This window comes from Triticum aestivum, chromosome 3D, assembly GCF_018294505.1.
Source record: "Triticum aestivum cultivar Chinese Spring chromosome 3D, IWGSC CS RefSeq v2.1, whole genome shotgun sequence".
In the NCBI taxonomy this organism is placed as follows: Eukaryota; Viridiplantae; Streptophyta; class Magnoliopsida; order Poales; family Poaceae; genus Triticum; species Triticum aestivum.
The window spans coordinates 605,858,837-605,885,142 of NC_057802.1; the positions used below are offsets into that span (position 1 = coordinate 605,858,837).

The 26,306-nt window shown below is 49.5% G+C and overlaps 1 protein-coding gene across 1 annotated transcript; it reads right to left on the bottom strand.

Moving 5' to 3' along the window:
• Nucleotides 1-18,175: 18,175 nt before the first annotated feature.
• On the bottom strand, nucleotides 18,176-26,226 carry LOC123080896 (KH domain-containing protein At4g18375). The gene is made up of 8 exons (XM_044503836.1): nucleotides 25,925-26,226; nucleotides 23,223-23,814; nucleotides 22,025-22,534; nucleotides 21,697-21,936; nucleotides 21,335-21,619; nucleotides 21,168-21,223; nucleotides 20,914-21,004; nucleotides 18,176-20,306 (listed from the first exon to the last, which is right to left on the bottom strand). Exons 2-8 carry the CDS (start codon nucleotides 23,802-23,804, stop codon nucleotides 20,175-20,177), a joined length of 1,896 nt encoding a protein of 631 aa, XP_044359771.1. The 5' UTR covers nucleotides 23,805-23,814; nucleotides 25,925-26,226; the 3' UTR covers nucleotides 18,176-20,174.
• Between the last annotated feature and the right edge of the window lie 80 nt (nucleotides 26,227-26,306).

The window sequence follows — 26,306 nt, forward strand, 5'->3', positions numbered from 1 at the left end:
CCGGGTTAGCCTACCACTCAGGATGGAAAACTTCAACGATAAACCCGGCCGCCAAGAGCCGGGCCACTTCCACACCGATGGCCTTCCGCCTCTCCTCATTAAATCGGCGAAGAAACTACTTGACCGGCTTAAACTTCGGATCAATATTAAGTGTGTGATCAGCGAGTTCCCTCGGTACACCCGGCATGTCTGAAGGCTTCCATGCAAAGATGTCCCGGTTCTCACGGATGAACTTGATGAGCGCGCTTTCCTATTTCGGATCCAAATTAGTGCTGATGCTGAACTGCTTCGATGAATCGCTAGGGACGAAGTCAACCATTTTGGTATCGTCCGCCGACTTAAACTTGAGCGGCGGATCATGCTCTGTGGTCGGCTTTTTCAAGGACGTCATGTCTGCCGGGTCAACATTATCCTTGTAAAATTTCAACTCCTCCGCTGCACAAACTGATTCAGCATAAGCCGCATCACCTTCTTCACACTCCAGGGCCACCTTGCGACTCCCATGCACTGTGATGGTGCCCTTGTAAAGAGAGATGCTAGAGGCCGCGTGCCGCGTGGTCAGCCGCTGGATGAGGCCGAGCTCTACGGGACGGATGAGCATGGAGTTCAGGACGTCGATGACGAGGGTGAAAAGCATCGTGGAAATCGGGTTGCCCTGGCGAAGGCCGCAGGCGTGGTCAATCGGGGGGCCCGGGTGGCCGTTGAGCATGACTCGGGTGGAGGCGATGGATAGAAGTATCGATATCCAGTCGCGCCAATGTTGGCCAAATCCAAGGTGCTGCAGAGTCTCGAGGAGGAAGGGCCATGAAAAGCTGTTGAGCTTCAGAAGCATGCGGGGCACCTTGAGGTTGTGGAGGAGACGCGTCGTCTGCTGGACAAGCAGGAAGTTGTCGTGAATACATCCGCCGGCGATGAAAGCGCTCTGGTTAGTCAAAACCATGTTCCCAAGCCGAGGAGCGAGCCGCAGGGACAACACCTTTGCAAAGAGTTTTGCAATGAGGTGGATGAGGCTGATGGGGCGATAGTCGGATAGGGCAGCGGCGTCCGACCGCTTGGATGGGAGAGTGAGGAGCGCTTCATTTAGCTTTTGGAACCCACGCCCATTGGCGGTATAGAGCTTATCGAAAGCCTCGCAGATGTCGTGCTTGATGATATCCCAGGAGGCACGGAGAAACTTGGTCGTGAATCCATCCGGGCCGGGAGCCTTTCCGGTCGGTAGGCTTTTAATGGCTCGCCAAATCTCGTCCTCCGTGAAAGGCGCTTCGAAGTCAGATAGGTCGAATGGTGCCGTGCGCAGGAAGGACTGGTCCAGGGAGAAGGTGCGCTCTTCCGATGAGCCAAGGATGCCGAAGAAGTAGTTGAATGCTGCTTCGGCCATGGCAGCGTGCTCAGTGACCAGATGATCGTCCACGCGGAGGGAGGAGATCAGGTTACGCTATTTCTGGCGTGAGGCATGCACGCTGAGGTAGGATAGCGAGGAGTCCCGGAGCCAAGATAGGCACGATCGCTGGCGCTTGATGGAGCGCTCGAGGGAAGCCAGCCCCAGGTATGCGCCCTTGAGCTTGCGCCTGAGCCACACCTCGGGCTGAGAGAGCGGACGGAAGTCTTGGCGGCATTGAGGCCGGCAATCAGTTCCCGCGCAACCTGCAACTGCAGCGAGACGCCGCCGTTGGTGCGCGTGCTCCAACGCTGGAGGTGCCACGCAGTGGCCTTAAGGCGAGCCACAATACGCCGGAAGGGATCCGCCTCCGGGGGAGTCGAGTTCCAGGCCTCCGGGACCATGTCGTGAAATCCGTCGAGCTTCGTCCAGAAACGCTCATAGTGGAATCGGCGCGCCCCTACGGGATGGACAGCGCAATCAACAACCAACGAGCAGTGGTCGGACGCCGCGGAGGAGAGACAATGGAGAAGGAAATGTGGGTGGGCAATCTCCCATCCGGACGTGCAAAGAATCCGATCATTCCGCACGAGGGTAGGCGTGTCACGCTCACTAGACCAAGTGTAGCGGCGCCCATGCAAGTACATATCTCGGAACTCCTCATCTGCAATGAAGCACCGGAATCTGCTCATGACGCGATGGTTCAGGTTCGGGTATTCTTGTCGGCAGCCAAAGTGATCATGTTGAAGTCACCGCCAAGGAGCTAGGGCCCAATGCGTGACTCGTGGAGGTCGGCAAGGAAGTCGAGCTTGGCCTCATCATCTTGGGGGCCGTATACGCCGGTGAGCCACCAATGGCCGGCGCCACCGACGGGGGAGACCAGAGCAGTGATATGGTGCTCGCCAATATAGGGGTTGGAGAGGGAGACATGGGATCTGCGCCATGCAAGAAGCACTCCACCACGTGTGCTGGTGGCGGGGAGGAAGAAGAAGTCCTCAAATAAGGTGCCTAGGGTATCAAGGACGATTGAGTCCGTGACATGAGCAAGTTTTGTCTCCTGCAAGCACACGATGGTGGGGGTAGCAACAGAGATCGCTGCGGACGGCCGTACGTTTGGCACCGGAATTGAGGCCGCGAACATTCCAAAAGATGATCGTAGGGTTGCAATCCATTAACAAAGTAAGGGGGCATTGAGAGACAGAGAGCAAGCTAGCTAAGCCTTGACCACGTCCTCCGCCAAAGGCTTCTCGAAAAGGAGAGCGTACTTGTCTAGCATCTCGCGCGGGATGGGCACGTTGTCATCTTTGATCAGCCCGAGGCGGCGCAGCAAAACCCGCTTCGCTTTCATCTCGGAGTCAAGGCCCTGGTCAGCTTTGGCAATTCTAAAACTCCGGCGAGGTGTGAAGTCGGCAGGCGGCTCACGACGACGGTGCCGCGGCGGTGCAGCGAGGATAGGCTGGGAACGGACGGAGAGCACGTCCACGAACGCAGCCAGGGAGTGGGTGCTGCCATCTGTATCTGCAAGCGCGGCGGAGGAGGGAGCGGCACTAGGTGGAGGTGAGCAGGCCGACGTGCAAATGAAATCATCCGCGGCAGGCGAACGGTCATGCATGGGCGTGTCACCTGATGGTGGGCCACCGCCAGCCAATGGGGCGACTAGAGCGCGCGGGCGGCCAGCGGGGCCCGACGAAGCAGCAGCGTCGACCTGTGCGAGACCAGGAGGATTTGCAGGGGGATCGGGGTTCGTGTCGGGCTCGGTCGCTGGTTGGTCAAGCATCGGATTCAAGGCCGCGGTCGTATCGTGGGTGGGCCCGAGGGAAGATACGGCCTCATGATGGATGTCGGCAGCCACCCGTTGGGCAGGAAGCTCGAGCAGCAGGATCGGCTCGTCAGGCGCGGTTGGAGCGACATGCATGGGTAAGGGCACGGGATCAGCGCATGCGGTTGGAGCGATGTGCATGGACGGGGCCACGGGATCAGCGCAAGCTCTGGAAGGCTGGCAGCAGCCTAGGGGTGAGGGAGGTGCCACTACCTCCGCGTTGTTCAAATCCGAGGCGGGCCCAGGCACAAGGGCGGACAATCCAGGCTCGGCAGCTGGCGGCAGGACACGCGCAATGGGCGACTCGTGGTGGGCCAAGGCCAGCACCGATTCGGTAGGTGCGCCCAATCGCAGGCGAGCGGAGACCCGCGTGACATCAGCCACGGCGCCGGGGTGGGCCCCAAGGATGCCAGCCCAGGACCGGCATGGCGGGGGCGCATGAGCCTGACGGCGGCCTCGTCGGCGGCCACGCCCGTCGCCCGGCGGGCGAGCCGCGCTGCCGCTAGCTAGGGGGGACACGTGGTGCTGCGGCCAGCGAGGGGGGAGTGGCGGGGAGCCAGGCGCGCGGCCAGGTTCATCAGACTCCGGCGGCGGGGGTGGCAGTGGCAGCGGTCGGCGGAAGTCGACGCACTCCGCGACGTGAATGTGAACAGGGAACCGGGCAAGGCCCTGGGTGAGCCGCTCCACGCGGTCAGGGTTAGCTTCAGGCAGCACCGCATCATCATCAGGGAGGAGGAGCTCGGCGGTGCGCGGGATGGCGTCGGGATTGATCTCCATGCAGTGAGCTTCAAGACAGACATGTCAGACATGTTTTGCGTCTTGGGAGCGAGGTTCTCCACCTTGCAGAAAGGCAAGAGCAGGATCTCGGCGGAGGAGTGTAGCCACGCATGGTCGGGGATGCCGTAGAGCTCGAGGGATAGGAAGAAGCGCGCGGACACCGGCTCGGAACCAGCCGTGCGGCCCCATGGGTGAAATATGAGGTGGAAGCGCCGCGTGCGCTCGCAGCCCGCGAGAGCGACACAATGGCGCATCACGGGGTCGGGGTACCTGACCAGGAAATCCTCGGGCGCGTGCCGGTGGACCGAGAAGTCGACCGCGGTGAGCCCGAACTGGGAGCAGAGGACGGCGGCGACCTCGTCGCCAGACACGCCCGTGCGGTAGCCGGCCACGGTGACGAGGAGGGCGCGCTTCACGGCGATGACCTCGGCAGACCGCGGCATGTAGCAGATTGCGGCCGGCGGACGACGCGCCAGGTGACTGTGTCCTGGACTAGGGGGTACTCACCACGTCGTCTCCCAATCAGTTAGATTGGGCCAAGGACCCCCTTGGCCGTATACTCATGGGCCAGTTCGGACAGCCGATGACATGCATGAGGAAGATTCCACAAGACTTGGTGATCAAGACAAGGACTCCTCTCCACCGGCGTATTCGACTAGGACTCTTGTTATCCTAGGCCTCTGGTGATTATATAAACCGAGGCTAGGCTAGTTGATAGATATATGCTAGATCATTATGACATTACTCATCATACCTCTAGGGTTTAGACCACATGATCTCGAGGTAGATCAACTCTTGTAACCATATATTCATCAAGATCAATCAAGCAGGAAGTAGGGTCTTACCTCGATAGAGAGAGCCCGAACCGGGGTAAACATCGTGTCCCCTGTCTCCTGTTACCCATCGATCCATGACACACATCTCGGGACCCCCTACCCGAGATCTGCCGGTTTTGACACCGACAATGGTGCTTTCATTGAGAGTTCCGCTGTGTGATCGGCAAAGGATCAATGGCTCGCCCGCAGATCAACTGCGACGTCGGCATCTTCGTCGCCGGCTTAACTGGTCACCTTGGCTTGACCGAGGACCGTAACCTGCCTCCGGTCGTCATGTTCGGACGATGACCTTCATCAACATCAACTCCGATCTCTCTCAAGATCATGGAGGAATCATCCATGGAGCCCGGGGGCTCAACGTCAACATTGCCCCCGTGTGACCGTGCTATTTTTCTGGACATCAAACTTGTGTCTGTTGTCACCACCTCCTCGAGCATCGCTTTGACGATTCCTTTGGTGAAATTGTGCGGAATTAAGTCTACAGCAACCATGCAAAATTTCGTCGAGTTCCGATGGAGGAATCTCCGGCAATCTACGATATACCGGAGCCCTGTCAAATCTGAACGGGAATCCGGACGAGTTTAGGGCGTGGTCTCCAAAGCCCGGCTCGGAGGTCCTTTGGAAGATCCAACCGTTCATCTGCTGCGGAATTCCCATATCTACCACCCCTCCAAATTTCACCTCGATCCGATGGTTCAGACTCCGGGAACCTTCCGATGAGTGGACCAAATTTAGGATCTGTTTTCTGCGCGAATACGAATACGAATCCGACCCGAGTTCATGTTTCTTCATGAACGGGATATTGGACAACCTTTTTGAAGGAATTTTTTTTCTAAAGTATTGTGCGTTGTTTTTAAACACGTGCCCATAAAACTTTAAGCCTCCTCTAAGGTAATCTTCACCATCACGCTGGTGTCAAACCAGTCCGACAATATTGCTCCACGCGTGCCGACCTGCGCTAGACACGTCGTCGCTTTGTTGAGCCGAACTCAACGTCTTCGAATCCTCATCTCGTCGAGCCGAACAAGAGTTCAGAATCGCCAATGATAAATCATCACCAACATCGCCGCCCCACGGATTACACGGAGCGGGCACACCGGCATCACCGCATGGTCACTTCATCAAGCTGGCATTGACCGCGTCACAAGTTATGACCTGCGTCGGCATCGCCGCACAGTTGCTTCTTCAAGTCGATGTCCATCACGCCGAACTGCTTCAACGCCTCGGCTGACATGGCAGCTGCAACGTCTCCTTACCGACCTGCTGCGTCACCTCGTCTGGACCAGGGGCTTCACCATATCTTCATCAAACCTACTCCGGTGACTTCGGCGGCACCAGCCGACCTGCTTCGACTCATCGGCTGACATGGAGGCTTCGACTCATCGGCTGACGTGTTCGGTTGCCTCGGGGACTTCGACATCGCCGAGAGAACTCTACCTCATCGAGTGTTCGACGCACAGGCCATATTTCTTTTATTACTCATCTTGCATAAATTATTTATTATGCTATGAATTTTTTTAATTTATTACTGCTATCTCCGGCATGCACTATTTTCTGTGCACAGGTAAATGATCCGGGTTGGGCAGCGCTGTCACCTCGGCGTACCGACATACCACGTCACCTTGGCTAGACCGGGGGCTTCGTCGTCACTTCATTAACCCACGCTGGGTATTTCAACGTCACGCTGCCGGCCTGCATTGGCCGTGCTATGTCACCACTTCGGAGTGCCGAGCTCTTCGCCCCGCCACCTCGGGACCGGCTTGGGGGATGGAATCTTGTCCCGCATCAAGCTCGGCCTCGTCGTCAATGTCGAACGCATTAACCAACTAAGTCGCTTTCCTGCTCAAAAACTTTCAGTTTTAAATTTTGTTCGGTTCGACCAAACATTATACTTTTTTGGCAAAAAGTTGTTTGTGAAAAACTTCCTTGTCAAAACTTTGTTTGTGACACACAAATTCAAATACCCCGTTTACTTGGGGACTTCCTTTATGAAGCCTTTCCTCTTGCAAGTGATTATACTTGTATGGCTTCGTTCCTTGTTCGTGTATTACGCCACAATATGCACCATATTGACTTAAGTGTTCCGCAAGCTGGGTTGCCTTGCTCCTGTGTTTACCCCTACGTTCCCGATTGTTCGGCTAGGAAGTAAAGGGAGCACCTCTGCGATTGTCACGATCGGGTCATCCGACCTCGGACCTCAGACTGGGTGAAGCCGAAAGCTAGCGCTCTTATTGTTTTCAATCATGGTCGGCACACAATGGAACTCATGAATACAAAAAATCTATTGCACAAGCCTCATAGTAACAATGATCAACCGAAGAAAGGTATCGGTGGAGGTACTATTTTCTTCGAAGATGCTTCTTACACTTCGTCAGTAATATAGCATAAGTTCCCTGAGCGCGCTTTGTCTGTTACAGCCTTATGGCCTGATTGCCTGGTTACCGGAAACACCGTCGATATTCTCGACAGGTGGAGTACATAACACTTTTCGGCCCTTGGCCAAAGAGGGAGAAGCCGACGGTCGGTTAAGACGCATTTAAAGTTCGGGTGATGTGACACCCCCGATTCAATCGTACACTAATCATACACGCAAACGTGTACGATCAAGATCAGGGACTCATGGGAAGATATCACAACACAACTCTAAAATTAAAATAAGTCATACAAGCATCATAATACAAGCCAGGGGCTCGAGGGCTCGAATACAAGTGCTCGATCATAGACGAGTCAGCGGAAGCAACAATATCTGAGTACAAACATAAGTTAAACAAGTTTGCCTTAAGAAGGCTAGCACAAACTGGGAAACAGATCGAAAGAGGCGCAGGCCTCCTGCCTGGGATCCTCCTAAACTACTCCTGGTCGTCGTCAGCGGCCTGCACGTAGTAGTAGGCACCTCCAGTGTAGTAAGAGTCGTCGTCGACGGTGGCGTCTGACTCCTGGGCTCCAGCATCTGGTTGCGACAACCAGGTAGAAGGGAAAAGAGGGAAAAGAGGAAGAAAAGCAACCGTGAGTACTCATCCAAAGTACTCGCAAGCAAGGATCTACACTACATATGCATGGGTATATGTGTAAAGAGGCAATATCGGTGGACTGAACTACAGAATGCCAGAATAAGAGGGGGATAGCTAGTCCTGTCGAAGACTACGCTTCTGGCAGCCTCCATCTTGCAGCATGTAGAAGAAAGTAGATGGTAAGTTCACCAAGTAGCATCGCATAGCATAATCCTACCTGGCGATCCTCTCCTCGTCGCCCTGCTAGAGAGCGATCACCGGGTTGTATCTGGCACTTGGAAGGGTGTGTTTTATTAAGTATCCGGTTCTAGTTGTCATAAGGTCAAGGTACAACTCCAAGTCGTCCTGTTACCGAAGATCACGGCTATTCGAATAGATAAACTTCCCTGCAGGGGTGCACCACATAACCCAACACGTTCGATCCCATTTGGCCGGACACACTTTCCTGGGTCATGCCCTGCCTCGGAAGATCAACACGTCGCAGCCCCACCTAGGCACAACAGAGAGGTCAGCACGCCGGTCTAAATCCTATGGCGCAGGGGTTTGGGCCCATCGCCCATTGCACACCTGCACGTTGCGTGGGCGGCCGGAAGCAGACCTAGCCTAGCAGGCGTTCCAGTCCAATCCGGGGCGCGCCGCTCAATCGCTGACGTCACGAAGGCTTCGGCTGATACCACGACGCCGAGTGCCCATAACTGTTCCCGCGTAGTTGGTTAGTGTGTATAGGCCAGTGGCCAGACTCAGATCAAATACCAAGATCTCGTTAAGCGTGTTATTATGAAGTAACCGCGAACGCCGACCAGGGCCACGCCCACCTCTCGCCTAGGTGGCCTCAACCTGCCCTGTCGCTCCGCCACAAAGTAACAGTCGGGGGCCGTCGGGAACCCAGGCCCACCTCTATCGGGATGGAGCCACCTGCCCCTTCAGCCCCCATCTCTGAACAGTATCATAAGTAATGTAACAGTATAAAGTATATAGCATATGCTCGAGATCACCTCCCGAAGTGATCATGGCCCAGTAGTATAGCATGGCAGACGGACAAGAGTGTAGGGCCACTGATGGAACACTAGCATCCTATTCTAAGCAGTAGGATAGCATGTAAGGGTAACAACTGTAGCAACAATGACAGGCTATGCAACAGAATAGGATTAACCGAAAGCAGTAACATGCTACACTACTCTAATGCAAGTAGTATAGAGAAGAATAGGCGATATCTGGTGATCAAGGGGGGGCTTGCCTGGTTGCTCTGGCAAGAAGGAGGGATCGTCCACAACGTAGTCGATCGGGGCACCGGCAGCGGCGTCAGTCTTGTAGTCTACCGGAGAGAAGAGGGGGAAGAAACAATGAATACAATGCAAACAGATGCATAACGATGCATGACATGTCAAGTAACGGTGCTAGGAGTGCCCTAATGCGATAGGAGGTGATACCGACGAAGGGGGGAAACATCCGGGAAAGTATCCCCGGTGTTTCACGTTTTTGAACAGATGAACCGGAGGGGGGAAGTTGCGTGTTTGCTATGCTAGGGATGTGTGGCGGGCGAACTGGCTACGTATCCGGATTTGTCTCGTTGTTTTGAGCAACTTTCATGTACAAAGTTTTTCCATCCGAGTTACGGATTATTCTACATTAATTTTTAAAGTTTTATATGATTTTCTAGAATTTCTGGAATTAATTGAAATTCAAAAAATAAAGAATAAATTGCTACGTGCACACACAAAGTGTACACTGCAGAGCAGCACAAAGGCTGACAGTGGGTCCCAGTTGGCTGAGTCAGCAAGTACAGTCAGCAGTTGACCAGTCAATGTTGACTGGTCAACAGGGTCAGCGGGGCCCGCATGTCATTGACTCATATTTTTTAACAGGGTTTTGTTTTAATTTAATTTATCCTAATTAGTAGGTGGGGCCCTGCTGTTAGTGTCTATTAGAGGTTAGCTAGTTTGAATAATTAGATTAGTTCCTAATCTAATCTGCTGGGGGCCACGTGTCGGTTGCACGTGCCAGCCACTGTGTGGTTGTGCTCACGCACGAGCACCCCCTAAGGCGGGGAGCCGTCGGTTGGCGAACATGGCCTCCGGCCACGGCGGAGCGGCTCCGGGGAACCATGGCGGAGGGGCTCCGGGAACTACGAGAGCAGCGGCGGCTGGAGTCATCGCAGGCGAGGCCAGCGGCAGGGGCGTGCGGTAGGGGCGACCAGCAGAGGCGGCGGCGCACGCAGGAGGGCGGCGAGCGCCGCGGCGGGGACGAACAGGCGTGCACTAGGTCGCGGCTGGGCAAGCAGGCGTGACAACGGGCGCGGTCGGTCACGACTAGAGGCCCGTGAGCGCGGCCAGGGAGCGTGGCGGGTGCAGCGGTCGACCAAAGCGCGGGCGATGTGTGTGGGCTAGGAAAACAGCGAGGGGAAGGAACTCACCCCCGATGCAGGGGTACGGGCAGCGAGGGTCGGTGGAGCACGTCGGGGAGGAGATGAGGAGGTCCGGTGGGGAGGTCCGGCGACGGCGAGGCCTTCGGGCGGTAGTGGTGGCGCACGGCGACGACGAGCGGGTGCGGCCCTGTGATGAGGGGACGACGGAGAGGAGATGAGGACAGGGCGGTCCGGCGGGCGGCGCCGGCAAACGGTGAGGCGGCGGGGACGTGCCGGGGCATCGGGCGACCAGGGCGTCGGGTGCCCTGATCCCGATCCAGAATGGGGAGTGGGAGAGGTCGTGGGGGGATCGTGGGGGAAGTGGGGAGGGGCCGCTAGGGTTCGGTCGCCCCAAGGGTGTTGTAGGCGCCGGCCAGGCCGGCCTGGTTGGCCTAGAGGCCAGCTGGGCCGTGGCCCGGTGGGGGGGGGGTCTCTTTTTACCTTTTTTTGTTATTTTCTTTTTTCCTTTTCTTTTTATTTATACTTTTCTATTTTCTTTTGTTTTAGCTACTGTTTTCTATTTATTTTAGCTGCCAAATGATTTTTGTTAACTATGAAACTTTGCACATAATTTCTATTCAACACTATAAGGTTGCACAAAAAGTTTGAGGCCAATTGGAACCGTTCAAATTTGTAGTTGAATTAAATTGCCTTTGTTTAATCTTGTTATTCCACTAAATGAATTCCAGGGGCAATTTGGGAAACCAAACGAGGTTGGTTCCAACATGTTCATTACTTAGTGAATATTTGCCACCCATCAAACATTTTTACTTGACAATTTGAAGAAATATTATTTTGACTTTATTTTAAATTTTGAATTTGAACTCGGTTCGGATCAAAGTGAGGATTAGCAACTTTACTATGATGGCATGACATCATTAGGCAGGAGATTACTGTAGCATGATTCTCGAGGTGTTACAGGTGAGCACAGATATGATATTAGTACTTCGGTACATACAATCATTATACATAAAATTCTTTTACCCAAGTCACTTGGGGGCTCTTAAATTAGTATGAGCTGTTTTATAATAAGTGTTCTTCTTCTTAGTCGTTGCAAAGCCTTTTTCTATCACTCCTGTTTTCGGCATGAGTGTGTGGTCAATAGCCGGGGAGCCTAATTTCTCTCTCAAAGCCGCTAGAATTTATTTTGCTAAACTGGCCTAACGAGAAGTACTCCGCCTTCGGGATAGGAGGTTGAAGCCGCAGGCTGACTCGCTTGAAGTCTCGATATAGGATGTGTCATGTTAAAGCACGATAGAAGCACAATTTTTTTTCTTCTAAGACCAATTTTCGATTTGGCACCGAACACTTCATCTAGTTCGGACGTCCAGTTTTTACTGAAGTTTTTTGGTTTTCCAAGCCTATGGCACTTTTAAACTATTTCTGTGTTTCCAACATTAGTCTCGCAGTGCAACGCCGGACACCTTTAGAGATTCGGCAAAAACATTCTCGGATATTGCTATATATGCATTGGTTTTGAATTGTGTCTTCGGTCAATAGTTGGGTTGCCCGGCTCCTGTGCTTGCCTCCTACGTTCCACTTTGTTCGGCTAGGTGTGCAAAGGAAGAACCACTGCGATTGTGCTTCCAGCTCGCATGGTTAAGCACCTCAGTGGAGAAAGCCGAAAACTGACTGTCACAATAAGCGTAAACTGGTCAGCGATCCGATGATTGTGTTAAATGACGGGCCGTTCATAACATTGGCCGAAGTGTTTACGGCTTGACCTAGGCTGTCGCCGAACACTAACCGGGGGCTAGTAACTGGCCTCCCAACTTTAAACTCCTATGACTAAGTGAAAATTATAAAGCCCGCATATCTGATTGCCTCGTTTCCGCTAACACAACCGCCTTCGCGCACCGAGACGTCGGCTAAGGGTTGTCTTGTTATGGCGGAAACACCCTGCGTAGTATCTACAAAGGGGGTGGAAGCCGACGATGTGCCACTTTCAACTGATAAACGGTCACAATGGAGTCAAAATAAACATATCATCAGCATTTGTATTCAGTATACAAGCGCTGCCTTCCGTAATTATCGTTATAAAGCCATAAATATGCATCAATTTGACTTAAGATTTCGGCCAAGCTGGGTTGCCTGGCTCCTGTGATTACCCCTACGTTCCCGATTGTTCGGCTAGGTGGTAAAGGGAGCACCTCTGTGATTGTTACTACCGGGTCATCCGAGTTAGTACCTCAGACTGGGTGAAGCCGAAAGCTAGCAATCTTAAAGGATCACATTAGTCGGCAACAACGGAAGTAAAAAATTTGGTTCATTAATACCATAGAGTTCGGGAACTTCCGCCGAACTAAATCCTCAATATTTTCCTCCCACATTGATTGGAGGTGAGTTTTCATGATCATGATAAGCATGACGACTCAAAGAAAGGAACCGATAGCGGGACTATTTTCTTTGGAAGATGTTTCTTACGTTAAAACGTAATATAACATATCTCTCCGTGTACCTTTGTTTATAAAACCGTATGACCGGGTTGCCTTGTTTTCCGTAAAACTTTGCCCTTGTAATGGCTTTATAAAGTAGGACAAACACTCCCCAGTTACTGGCCGAGGAGGTTGAAGCCGATGGTTGGTCAACAAAGTTTTGTACAATGCGGATCTGAGCATTAATGATGTAAAGTACTTGGATACATAGAATCATTACACATAATTTGTGATTATACTTCGGATATCGATCCTTAATTCGGCCACCCGTGCCCACATTAAGGCTCGGGGGCTACTGGGCTTCGCGCTCATTATTTATAAATATTAAAGGGGCACATCGATCCCCTGATCTAGTGTTGCCACCTGACCAGTGTCTCGGGGGCTACTGCATTGCATATTCAATGCAGAAAATTTTAAGTGCAATACAGTTTCCGAGAAGATTATGATCCTCGGGTTGGTCGGCCGCACCCAACCTGAGTCTCGAGGACTGAGCATGCCGCTTTTTGTGTCTCGATGTATTCTGCCGAGCTAGGACTTGATCCTCAGGTTGATTTTGCGAATCAACCTGAGTCTCAGGGGCTACTGGGATCAGCGGTCTTATGTCATCCTTCAGGTGCATCTCGGGTTTTAGACCGACACACACACCTTGAGGGCTACTGGCTATATATCTCGGCAGAGAATAAATTGCACCAATCAAAAAATTAGCCCGCAGTCGGGGTGGTGCACCACCTCGGAAGCAGTCTGGCATAAAACTCGGGCGCCAGTGGCTGGCTCCATAGAGGGCATTTCCGGCATTAAGCTCGGCCAAACTCCTTCAACTTTTTTACCAAGGTGTTCTATGACACCTCAGATGAAGTCCAGCGTTGGATCTCGGATACAGTCCGGCGATGGAGCTCGGATACAGTCCGGTGTTGGTGCTCGGCTGCAAAAGATACCTCGAATACAGTCCGGCGTTGGAGCTCGGATGCAAGAGGACGGCGCCGCACGGGAACAACTTCAAACCCGAGGTGTGGCGTAAAAAATAACAAGGCATTGATAAAGGCCGATAACTTAAAGGGGCTCCTCGGATACCCGACATGTAAACTCTCCGGATTCACTTCGGCGATCCTCAAGATCGAAGATGAGATGATTTGTTGAACCAGTTTTCAAGACCGACGACCGAAGATGAAGAACAGTTCGGAAGAATCGAGGAGCGTCCCCAACTTGAAGACCGGTTCAGGGGGCTACTGACGGTGTCCTGGACTAGGGGGTACTCACCACGTCGTCTCCCGATCAGTTAGATTGGGCCGAGGACCCCCATGGCCGTATACTCATGGGCCAGTTCGGACAGCCGATGACATGCATGAGGAAGATTCCACAAGACTTGGTGATCAAGACAAGGACTCCTCCCCACCGGCGTATTCGACTAGGACTCTTGTTATCCTAGGCCTCTGGTGCATTATATAAACCGAGGCTAGGCTAGTTGATAGATATATGCTAGATCATTATGACATTACTCATCATACCTCTAGGGTTTAGACCACAACATATGATCTCGAAGTAGATCAACTGTTGTAACCATATATTCATCAAGATCAATCAAGCAGGAAGTAGGGTATTACCTCGATAGAGAAAGCCCGAACCTGGGTAAACATCGTGTCCCCTCTCTCCTGTTACCCATCGATCCATGACACACAGCTCGGGACCCCCTACCCGAGATCTGCCGGTTTTGACACCGACACCAGGTGCCCAGAAAATGGGTGGCCTGGGAGGAGGCAGAGGCCACCGGTGACACCGAGCACAAGGGAGCCGCCGGCCCGGAGGACACGGGCGTCGGCAGGCTCGAGGAGGAGCGGGTACCGGCCGTGGTGCCGGCGAGGGAGGAGCCGGAGGTAGGCGCGGAGGCCAGGCCGAAAGCCCGGAGGACACGGGTGTGCGCAGCCCCGACGAGGTGCGGGTGGTGGCCGCGGAGCCAGCACCGGGAACACCAGATGGGAGCGATGCAGTAGGGAGGGAGAGAGCCGAATTGCCCGAAGATACATGGCGCCGCTGCGGGGGCGGGACGGACCCGCCGGACGAAGAGGAGGCAGACGAGAGGCGGGCGGTGCACTCCTTGGCCTTATGCCCGAAGAACCGGCAGCGCGCGTAGCGGATGTCGCGCCGACACTCGGAGCACGGATGCTCGGTGCCGAAGCAGTGGGAACACTCCCCCTCGTGGAGCCAAGACGGCCGCTGGCAGGATGGCTCGCCGGTGCCGCGGCGCAGGCGACGGGGAGGGGCGCGCGAGCGCAGGCACTTCTTGCCCTGGGCTACCAGCCAGTCGTCGCCAGGGGTGGGCGCAACGTCCGTCCGGCAGATCTCAGAGAGGAGCGTGCGGCGGGCGACCGACGGCGAGGGCGCGGGGGCCAGGGACGTGGGCGACGGGAAGGAGGGCGACGCAGGCACGGGATGGGAGGAGGAGGCCGGCGAAGGCGCAGACGGCCGGCAAAGGGCTTGCCGGTAGGACATGGCCGAGTCCGCGGAGCCGCCCGAGGAGGGGCTCGACTCCAGCCAGCGGACCTCGCGTGAGCGCCCCACGGCGGGCGGCGGAGGGGAGGCCATGGAGGGTGGACAGCGGGGCCGAGTGGCCGACGCCAGGGAGGGTGGGCGCCGGGGCTGGAGTGGCCGCCGGCGAGCGCAGGAGCGTGGGAGGCTAGGAGCGTCCCCGACGTGTATAGCGAGACGTGCTACAGTGAACAACGACGACGTGGCGGCAATTCAGAATCTTTCACCCTTCTATCCGTCTCTTTCGGCTACTAATTGAGAATCCTTCTCTCTGTGCATACTGTACACGCTGCAATAAAGAAAACTACGTAAATAAATATGGAGCCCGTCGACTACAGTAGAACCGTCCAGGTGGGTGGAATGGGAACGCAAGCAACCCCACAAGTGCAGTGACCTACTTCCTTCATCCCATAATATATAAAAACGTTGTTGCAAGCTTTCTCATTCTCATTATATAAGAATGTTTCTTGCTTACAAAAATATTCTTATATTATGGGACCGAGAGAGTACTTAGTTATTTCATTTGTCCAGATTTATTAGGCCCATCATAATTTAGGTATAACTTTTACCATTTATATATATCTATCGACATATGGTTTATACATGCTATAAAAAATATATCATTGGATTTGTATTTGAAAGAGGATTCCCTCCATATGTTTTTATGGCATATAATTTATATTTTACTGGTTAACTTCATACAATGTTTGACACTAAATACAAGATACTAAATACAAGATGGCCGAATAAACCGGGACGAAGGACTAATTCAACTAACATCCTCGGAAGCACAATGTATATGTTCTCAATACATCCTTGGTGTAGCATTGTGCCCAAAGACGTTGTATCAGCCATCTTGGCCTCTTCTTTTACGAATATATGATGTGTATGCGTGTGCGTATTCTAGAAATTATAAACCCCCATATCACCCGACCCCGTGTGTTTTGCATGGATGTACAAGCCCGGTCGAGTCAAAAACTATTGCTCGAAAGGATGGCCACCAATCATATGAAGTCATGCTCGAAGAATCTGACAAAAAGAACTTGCATGATCCACATAAGATCGCTGCCTTGTGATTAAGTAGGGGGGTGGTTATATGTACCAGTATTACCACACCTAACTACTCTCTGAAATGGAAGTGTAAACAATTGCCAGGACGTGACGGCACATGATAATATCTGGATATGATCCGTGATTGAAAGATTCGTTTTGCCTCCGACTATGGAAATTTTGTTTGTTATTTGTGCGACCATATAAGTACATGGGGTACTAGTACTTTTCCAAATGTGTATAGCGAAACCGATCGGTCATGTATTCTCCGGAAATTTGGGACTGGGCATACTTAACTTACTTGGATTGAGACATAATTAACTTGGCATGCCAACATGATAATCTTTTCTTTGGATGCGAACATGATAATTTTTATGTGGCTTGGGGATACCGCATCTTGAGGATAGAGAGGCTAACGAATAACATAGCCGATGGCCATGGTCAAGCTTATAAATAGGACCATTCCTATATTCCGCAGCAAGACGCATGAGGCCTTGTACAATGAAAGGTGCTTAGCGGAGGTACTTAGAGAAATAAATCAGATTTTCCTTAAGCACCGGTGCTTATTTGTACGGATAGACGCTTAATTAAATGTCTCTCCTGTAGAAATAGGCACCGGTGCTTCAGAAAATCTCGGTTTATTTTTCTAAGCACCCCTCTAAGCATCTCTTCCATTGTACAAGGCCGGAGGCAACCACATATTAACTTTTGATCTACAGTTAAAGTCCATTCTAGGTTAGGTTTGTGGAACTTAAGCTACATACTAATTACTTCAGCTAACGTCCACAGAAGCACAATCTACAAGCAATTAGTACATCTCTAATTTAAACTCCCATGCCGCCTTACCGTACCCCGGCCCGTGTGTTTTGCATGGATGCACGCAAGCCCGATCAGCAGGTCAAAAACTATTGCGCGTACGTATGGAGCGCCACCAATGATATGAGGCCGGGTTGGAAACAATCTCACAAAAAAATAAAGCATGCATGATCGCTTGCTTGTGATTAACTAGTGGGGTGGTTATATATGGCACTATTACCACCTTTAAGTACTCTCTAAAATGGAAGTGTAAACAGTGTGAACAGTTGGCAGGAGCGTGACGGCACGTGATAATATCTAGATATGATCGATGATCGAAAGCATCTGACTTTGGAACTCCCGTTAGTTATTCGTACGACTATATACATGAGGCTGGTTCCTACATTGCTTTTTCCAACGTGCATAGCGGAGATCGGTCGATCATGTATTGTATTGAAGGATCTGGTTGGACATGGTAGGAGCCACGTCCAGAAATTTGGGACAGAAATATAATTAACTTGTTTGGATCAAGAAATATAATTAACTTCCTATTTTTATAATTTCCACCGGCCCTTTACCAGTTTCGGAATTAGAGAATTATCAAAAGGACAGTAGCCTACTTTCTGCTCCCACAAATAATCGGGCTATAATTGGGGTTTTGGATGTACTTCTCTTATGCTGAATGGTTCTGGATGTACTTCTTCAGCTGAGGCGTTCTGGATGCACAAATTCTTCCAGTGTGGTTTGAGATTTAGGCCAGCTAGGGTAATAAAATGTGCGATGATTAAATGCCCGTTCATCTTTGAAGTTTACAACTCTCATGTGTACGAAACCCAGCAGTACCTACCTCATATGAACTAGCTTTGTTGCAATGACCTACTGAAATGATGTACTCAGAATATACATATCAGCCAGCCAATTGTACTTATGTCACACTGTAATATGGATGTGAAGCTATATTCTGTTATGACAAACATCATATCAACCGTTGCTTACAAAGTTACAAAAAAATAAAAGAACCAGATGCATATTAGAAGGCCCACAAAATTTATCAACAATGTCACACTCCACAAACAATGGTCGAACCACGAATTCAGTGAAAAGAGTGCCACTCAAGATAGCACGCCACAGAGAACAAACAAGAACAGAGAAACGAATCATCAGCTGGTTGCCACAAAATTTCAGCATCCCATGTTCAATATTTACAAGAGGCAGAACTCACCCCTACTAATTGCATCGCGTTAACAGTAGCCTCAAGTTATCTTGACTTCCCATGACTACCCACCTACTCTTTACAAAAGTTGCCATGACCACCCACCTACTATTTACAAAAGTTGCCATGACTACCTATCTACCTACTATTCACAGTTTTTCCATGTCAAAGAAACATTGGTCATATCTAAGAATGTGCATGGCTAAGGAATGAATGACAGCAGAAGTTGAGATGATGTATGGGAAGAGGAGTCAGGTACAGATCCTATTTCTAGATTATAGGTAATTCTAGGGTCATTGCTAAGATACAGATATATATACTTGAAAAGGACGACAAGAATTTCACTTAGTAATTATGAAGCAGATTTCTTAAATTTGAAGTACTAGAGTACTCCTAAGATATCCAAGGATGCCACCATGCAAAGACTGGAAAAAAAAACGTGTACTGCTGTTCTGATTGAATACTATCAATCATGGCGAGTGGCAAAAGAGTATAAAAAGGATAATGTTGAAGTTTATCATAAAAAGGACAACAAGAATTTTATAGTTGGTATCTAAGGATGATATCGCCACCATGCACAACACTGGAAAAAAAAAAACGTGTGCTGCATGTTCTAATTAAAGGCAAGCTGGCAAAGGAGTATAAGGGCCCTTTCCCTTACTGGCAAAAGAGAGAATCAGCTATTAGCGCTGACATACAGAGCAAACAAGAACAGAGCAATCATCATCTGAGACCTGACTGCCAACAAAATCTCAGCATTCCTGTTCTCTATTTACGAATTCACCTAATGGCAAGCAGTAGCCGCAGGATAACTAGCAATACCTCCAAGCGATTGGAACTCAATAAGAAGAAATTATTTATAAAGAGTGGCCATGACTACCCACCCTACTTAGTATTCACAGTTGGTGTCCAAGAGATGTAACCAATCTAGGAACATATATGGCCAAGAAATGACGGTGATGAATGGGAAGAGGAGTCATGTACACAACCTACTTCTAGATTATACATAATTTTCAGGCCATTACTCAGCCAACACCTATTTGACAAGGGCAAGAATTTTACTTGGTATTGATTGATGAAACAGATTTCAACATTACCGACCTAGTTGATGCCAAAGAAACATAACCATATCTAAGAACATATCCACCTAAGGAATGGCCGAACAAGTTGAGATGATGATTGGAGAGAGGAGTCAAGTACAGAATCTATTTTAAATTAGTATACACAATTTTAGAGTATCTGGAAAGAACAGGAAGAATTTTACTTAGTCACGATGAAACAGATTTCTTAAAATTGCAGTATTAGATTAGTCCTTAGATATCTAAGGACGATGTAGCAGCCACCATGCAGAACACTGAAAAAACGTGTACCGCATGTTCTGACTGAAGACTATCAATCATGGTAAGTGGCAAAAGAGTACAAGAACGGTCATGTAGAAGTCTATCATGGAAAAGGACAAGAATTCTACTTGGTAATGGTGCAACAGATTACTTAAAAAACAAAGTGTTAGAATACTCCTTGGATATCTAAGCAAGGTATTGCCACCATGCACAACACTGGAAAAACATGTGCTGCATGTTCTGTTTGAAGCGGCAAAAAAGGTGTCAAGGGCCCCTTCCATACTGGCAAGCGAATGAATCAGCTATCAGCGCTGACAGCATAAAGAATTGGTTATGAATAAGCAGAGATTGAGGCACTCATCGAGATTAGACGGGAATATCTGAACATGCGATTAAACACGAACAAGTCCACACAAGTAAGCCATGGTTGAGAATCTGAGGAAGATAGAGAGATAAGCATGAGGTTTATTGGAGAGTTGAAGGGATGGAGAGGATTGTTTTTGATCTAAGGACATTATGGGATGGCAAGAGTCCGATAGAGCTGACTGAAGTGTCCACATATATCCTTTCAAACTACAGCGGGAAGAACGTCCTTAAGTAGACATTATGAAAGCTTTGATCAAATTCTCTGCCGACTGCCTCTGCTCATGGGTGCCAAATATGTGAGCAACATGCTCATGACGAGATGATTTTGATTCAATAATTTCGATGTCAGCTCCAGAAATCTGCAGTTATAATCAATGATTGCATGTCAACTGTGAACTAGTACTGTGAGGAAAAGGTGAAAAGAACCCCCAGTGGATAGTGAAATAGAACGTGAAACCATACTTTAAGTAAAATTAACCTACCTATCAAGTAATCCTAAAAATAGACCATTCAAGATGTCAGATTATAAGTTCATAACTGATCATGCTTTCCATATGTTCATGCGTGCTAATCCTGTACAAAGGTTGCCTGAAAGCAATCCACTCTTGGTGTTGTACACACACCATTACGTTCTACATTTCATCTGTAGTCATGGATAAAATTACCCTTTTTTACAAAAAAATAATAATAAAAGAATCAAAAGATCTAATAGACTAGAAAACAACCTATTCTTTTAGGTACTGGTATATACTAATGGACTCCCTCCGTCCCAAAATAAGTGTCTCAAACAGCAAGTAGCACCCCATATGAACTGGAGTGAGGACACTCCTTCAGGCAGTCACCTGTAAAAAAATTTTGCTATCTACATGTGCCTCTTTTCCACACCTTTACTAGATGCTGAACTCACATCAAAGCTATATCTTAATTAAAAGCGCAAGCACCAGTAAAATGAAATAGTAAACTGACCTTTCTAATATTGTCCAAGTTTGTGCCATGCTTCCCCATTACTTTTGAAAGGCCACTAGATGGAATAAACATTTCCATATCCGGGACGCGTCTGATCAGTGGTAATCAGCAAAAAGAAATACAATCGTAAGGATTAGAATAAAGACCCAAGTAATAACTACAAATCTAAGAGAGCCACACAAGGAGCATGGCTATTCGTAAAAAAATGGAGCATGGCTTAGAAAGGGTTTATGGTGAGTTCAGTTGCAACCTACCTTCCATATGGCTTTGAAGTGTACGAGGAGCGTACTCCAAACCCATCATCTACAGCCTGATGGAGGATATCACCGGTTAAGTTTATCTCACAAACTTAATAGGCACGTCTCATTATGAAGATCAATAGAGAAACAAAGAAAATTGACGTTGAAGCAAAACATTTTACCTGCCTGGGGCTGTATCCATGATACAAGCTGCTACGAGGAAATACATTTGAGCCACGCTCAACTTCACTCCTTTGATCATAGCGCAATGGAGTGATTTGTTGACTGTACGGTAGTAATGCTGGCATCGGAAAGCTGCTTGAATACACTGGTTCAGTGGTGGCAACAGTTAGCTTCCCATCCTTGCCAGAATTTTGCCTTCCCACGCTGTCCTTCAGAACATCTTCCCGGAGTCTTAGAACGATCTGAACAAGAGCATCACGCAGGTTGTCCACTTCCCCAGACACCTACATGCAATAAAACTCGTAAAGACATCTAGATAGATCCACGGAGACTATCTCAAACAATAACACAAGGGGCAAACCTCAACGAGCTCATCACTGGAAGATGCCCTCCGAGGCTTAGTGCCCTTTGATATGTAGATAATTGCCTTAGACTTAGTCCGCATGTCATTAATGATTGAACCACCCTTGCCGATAAGACAGCCAATCACATTAGCTGGAACAAGAAGACGAAGATGCATTCTATCTTCATTTTCATCATTGATCTTTGCTTGAAGCAGAAGAACAGCTTCCACTGCTGCAGACTTTACATCATCGGTGGCCTGAAACAGAAGGTGTCACCTCAAATAAAAAGCATATCATAGGGTATAACGACAAAGCGCAGCTAGCCAGCTGGAAATGTGGTCTAACCTCAGTGGATGCAATGGTGATTATACTTTCCTCCTTGTCATTCTTTGCATCATCAACATCTACCCTTGCACCACTCTCTTTCCTTATACTCTTTATGGTCACCCCACCTTTACCAATAACCAACCCAATCTTGTCAGCAGGGCATGCAACACGCAGCAATAGTTCTCCTGAACATTTTGGGGTGTTATAAGTAGGAATAGCTGGAACCATAGAATGATAAATGGGCAATCCGCCATGAGCATCAGTGGGTACAGTAAATTCAGGAACATGAGAACCATGACTTGGTGCCCCTAAGATAGACAGACTTGGATGTCCACATGGCATAGAAGCATCTGACACTGAGTATAAGCTACTAGCCGGATAAACCGGAAGCTCTGAAGGAAGTATAATGGTTGGAGGAAGTTCATCAATAGATGTTTCGAGAGAAATGTTCTCTTTTGATGGACATTTGTAGATAATTGTTGATACTGCAAACAATGCCTTCTTGACAGCTCTAGCATCCCCAGTTATCTGTTAAAAATGGTAATAGTAATAGTTAATAATTAGCAGAATACCGAAGAAGAATGGACATTGAACAACATATCAGATCTCAAAATGTTGGAATTGTTCAACAGTGTAAGTGAGCACCACACAAACAGAAAACAAAATAGAATTATCAATTGTCTTCATCTGGGAAAATAAATTATTAATATGCATTAATTTCCAATCTTCATCAATATGCATTATTCCATCCCATAATACAGTGCGCATTAATTTCTTCAAACATCAATCTTCATCAACTTGACGAAGTTTATACCCAACTTGTTTAGGACTGAAAGGCCTTGTTGTTGTTGTTGTTATAGAGAAAAATAATTATATCTACAATACCAGATGAAAATATATTTCATGATAAATAAAATGGCATTGATTTGATATTCTATATGTTGATAATTTTTTCTATAAACTCAGTCGAAGTTAACAAAGGTTGATTTTGAAAAAAATTATATACAAAGTATACTTAGGGGCGGAGGGAGTATCAAACAACTTGCTGATTTCTTTACCATGATAGAGAGATGACAATGATATATGCCATTTTAACACAAAAACATGTACTGGGAATTAAAGAATTGCTGCTTGATAGAATTAACCTACTCACTAATAGAAAATCTCACATTATCTCGGCACAGCTCACCAAACTATTATATGGAGGAAAATATACCTGAACGAAATTATCAAAACTCATAGCACATGAGTGTGTAACATCGCTTGGATCTTTTGGTTTAACTTTAATGAATGATTTTGAAACCGAGCGAAGCCTCTTGATGACAGAACCAGATTTTCCAATAACACTTGCAGCTTGACTAGCTGGTACAAGAATGTTGGCTTCTTCATCATCAGAGTCACTATTGACTGCCAGAGCATCAACGATTGCATCATGCACCTTGAGTAATGCATTTTGTGCTGCGCAAACAGGCTCCCTGTCATCATCATCAGCATCTATGTCGCTATGCTTGAGGTCTCTATGCTTGACATAACAATATACCAAAATAACCCTTTTCTCAGCACCAGGGTAAGGGTCGACAACCTTGACTTTGGCATTCGTCTGTTGCCGGATGGAATTTATCACCTTGCCACCCTTGCCAATTACACTACCAATCACTTTGTCTGGACAAAGTATCCGGTAAACAACCAATTCATCCGTACTGGAGGTTTCCTGGGTGTGGGCCGGCCTCCGCTTTTGGTCCCTGTCTTCTCTGTCATGATCCCTGTGTTGGCTGGTACGCTTACCGGCATGGCTCATGGTTTACTCACTAGACAAGAATATGCACAAACAGATTAATGACAGGCACTACAAAGATGAATAGATACATATCAGCTATATATATAAGATAAGCATTCATGGTATAGACATTCATCCGACATGATAACGCAGAATGATAAGAATCAAACAAATGGGTCATGTATCACTGCGATGCATGTGCTAGAAAGATGTGGCCATGATTCCGGTAAATCAGTCGCTCAATCGGCATTCACAAAGAAAAAAGCAGCAGCAAGCTTATCCATAAGAACTCAATAAGTAACCGTTGTCGATTATTCATGTAATCACAACAAATATTAATCAGCACTTGCAAATAAAAAGGAAATACCTAATAAGCAGTAATAAGTCGACCACGACAGCTACACCAAGCACAACCAGTATAACATATCAAAACGAACGGAGAATGTACATTAATTACGCGCCACTGCATGAGTTAAAAAGGTAAGACATGCATGGGTTGTTTGGATACGTGGAATATATAGAATTCATTCTCTACAAACCAGGAAAAGAGTAAAATCACGTTTGGCAATTCTAACAAACTCCTGGAGATTTCCGCAAAAAAAAACTTCTAGATATATAAAACTTGGTTCTCGTACTTACTTACGAAGCCTTTTATCCCAAATAAGTTGGGGTAGGCTAGATATGAAACCCTTTCACGAGGACTTCCCAGGAGGTCACCCATCCTAGTACTACTCTCGCCCAAATGGGTTTCATACCCAAAAGACTGGCTAGTTTTTACGTTGGCTCGCCAAGCCTATCACAATCCTTAGATATGAAACCCTTTCACGAGGACTTCCCAGGAGGTCACCCATCCTAGTACTACTCTCGCTCAAACGGGTTTCATTCCTATGGGACTATAAAACTTGGTTCTCGTAAACCTGGAATTTCAGGTTTGTAGAAAAACGACTATTACTCGTTTTTCTAAAAACATGAATTACATATACGTACTTATCGTCTTATCCTAACAAGAACACGGCCAATCATGGTGTTGGAGCATCAGCCGAAGAGAAGCTGTCGGCGCCGCCATGGAGTTCGTGCTCCTCCAGCCGCTGTGCCGCCATCTCCGTGGCGGCCCCTGTGGTCGTTAGCGCCACCGAGGCCAGCACCTTGAGCGTCTGCTCCGGTAGAGCAGGTTCCAGCTCCGTTCCATGTTCTAGTACTGGCGCGGCTCACGGCAGCGCCCCGCACCCACGCTGTCGTCAAGAAGCCGCACCGCGAGGCCCCGAACAATCAAGCATGCACTTGTGGGAGGCCATGGGAAGTCGAGATGCCACCCAAAGCACGTGCCCACGCAGCTAGATGCCACGGCGATGAACCCCCCACAATCGAGCATGCACTTGTGGGAGGCTAAGGGAATCGGGACGCCACCCAGAGCACGTGCCCACGCAGCTAGATGCCACGGCGATGAACCCCACACAATCGAGCATGCACATGTGGGAGGCCAAGGGAATTCGGGACGCCACCCAAAGCACGCGCCCACGCAGCTAGATGCCACGGCGATGAACCCCGCACGATCGAGCACGCACTTGTGGGAGGCCAAGGGAATTCGGGACGCCACCCAGAGCACGTGCCCACGCAGCTAGATGCCTCGGCGATGAACCCCGCACGATCTGCACTCACTGGCGGCAACGAGGGTGCGAGCCAAGGCCAGCAGCCAAGGGGCGAAGCACCAAGAGAAACACGAATAAAATGGAGCGCACAGAGCTGCCGATGCGGTGCGCCTACGGGTCGTGCGAGGGGCAGAAACTAGATGGTTAAATGACCCATCAAGCGACATCGAACCCATGCCTAGAAACCAGATCCAACGACCGAACGTGACAGGACCAGCAGGCGGAACGAGGCGACAAGGAGCTGGATTCCAATCCAGGATCCAGGTAAGCGAAACAGGACAGCATATTCCCCTACAAGCATTATCATCATCACAAACGCCTATCAATCAAACAAAATCCTTTCCCATGTAACGCTGAGCACATGTACACTCATCGAGAAATAATCATCGTATATTCTACAACAATATCAAATCTACAGCAAGTATTCATCCAGTACAAAAATCAGGTCAAGCAGAGGGAGGAGGGGGGGGGGGGGGGGGGGGGGGGGGCTACCTGACTATGGACCGAGCCGCAGCGTTGCTGGGCGGGAGCGGCTGGTCGAGGGAGGGAGGCGCCGCTGGGCTCCTGTATTGAAATCTGGCCTTTGACTTCCCCGACTCGCTGCCGGATTTGAGGTAGCGGGGGGAGGTGCCGGAACGGAGTCGCGGTGACGACGGCTGACGGAGGGGGGGTCGAGGAGGAGGCGGTGGACGGCGTAGAGGTCGCGGGGCGACTGCCGACGGTGGCGCTATGGATCTCGTCAACGGAGGGGGCGGGCGAGAGGGGTGGTGGTAAACCCTAGCTGAGTCGCTGCTCGCTGGGACGGACGGACTCAAGCCTGCCAGTGTCGCACGGGCGGGTGGACCGGCCGGCCCAGGCCCAAGGCCCACGAGAC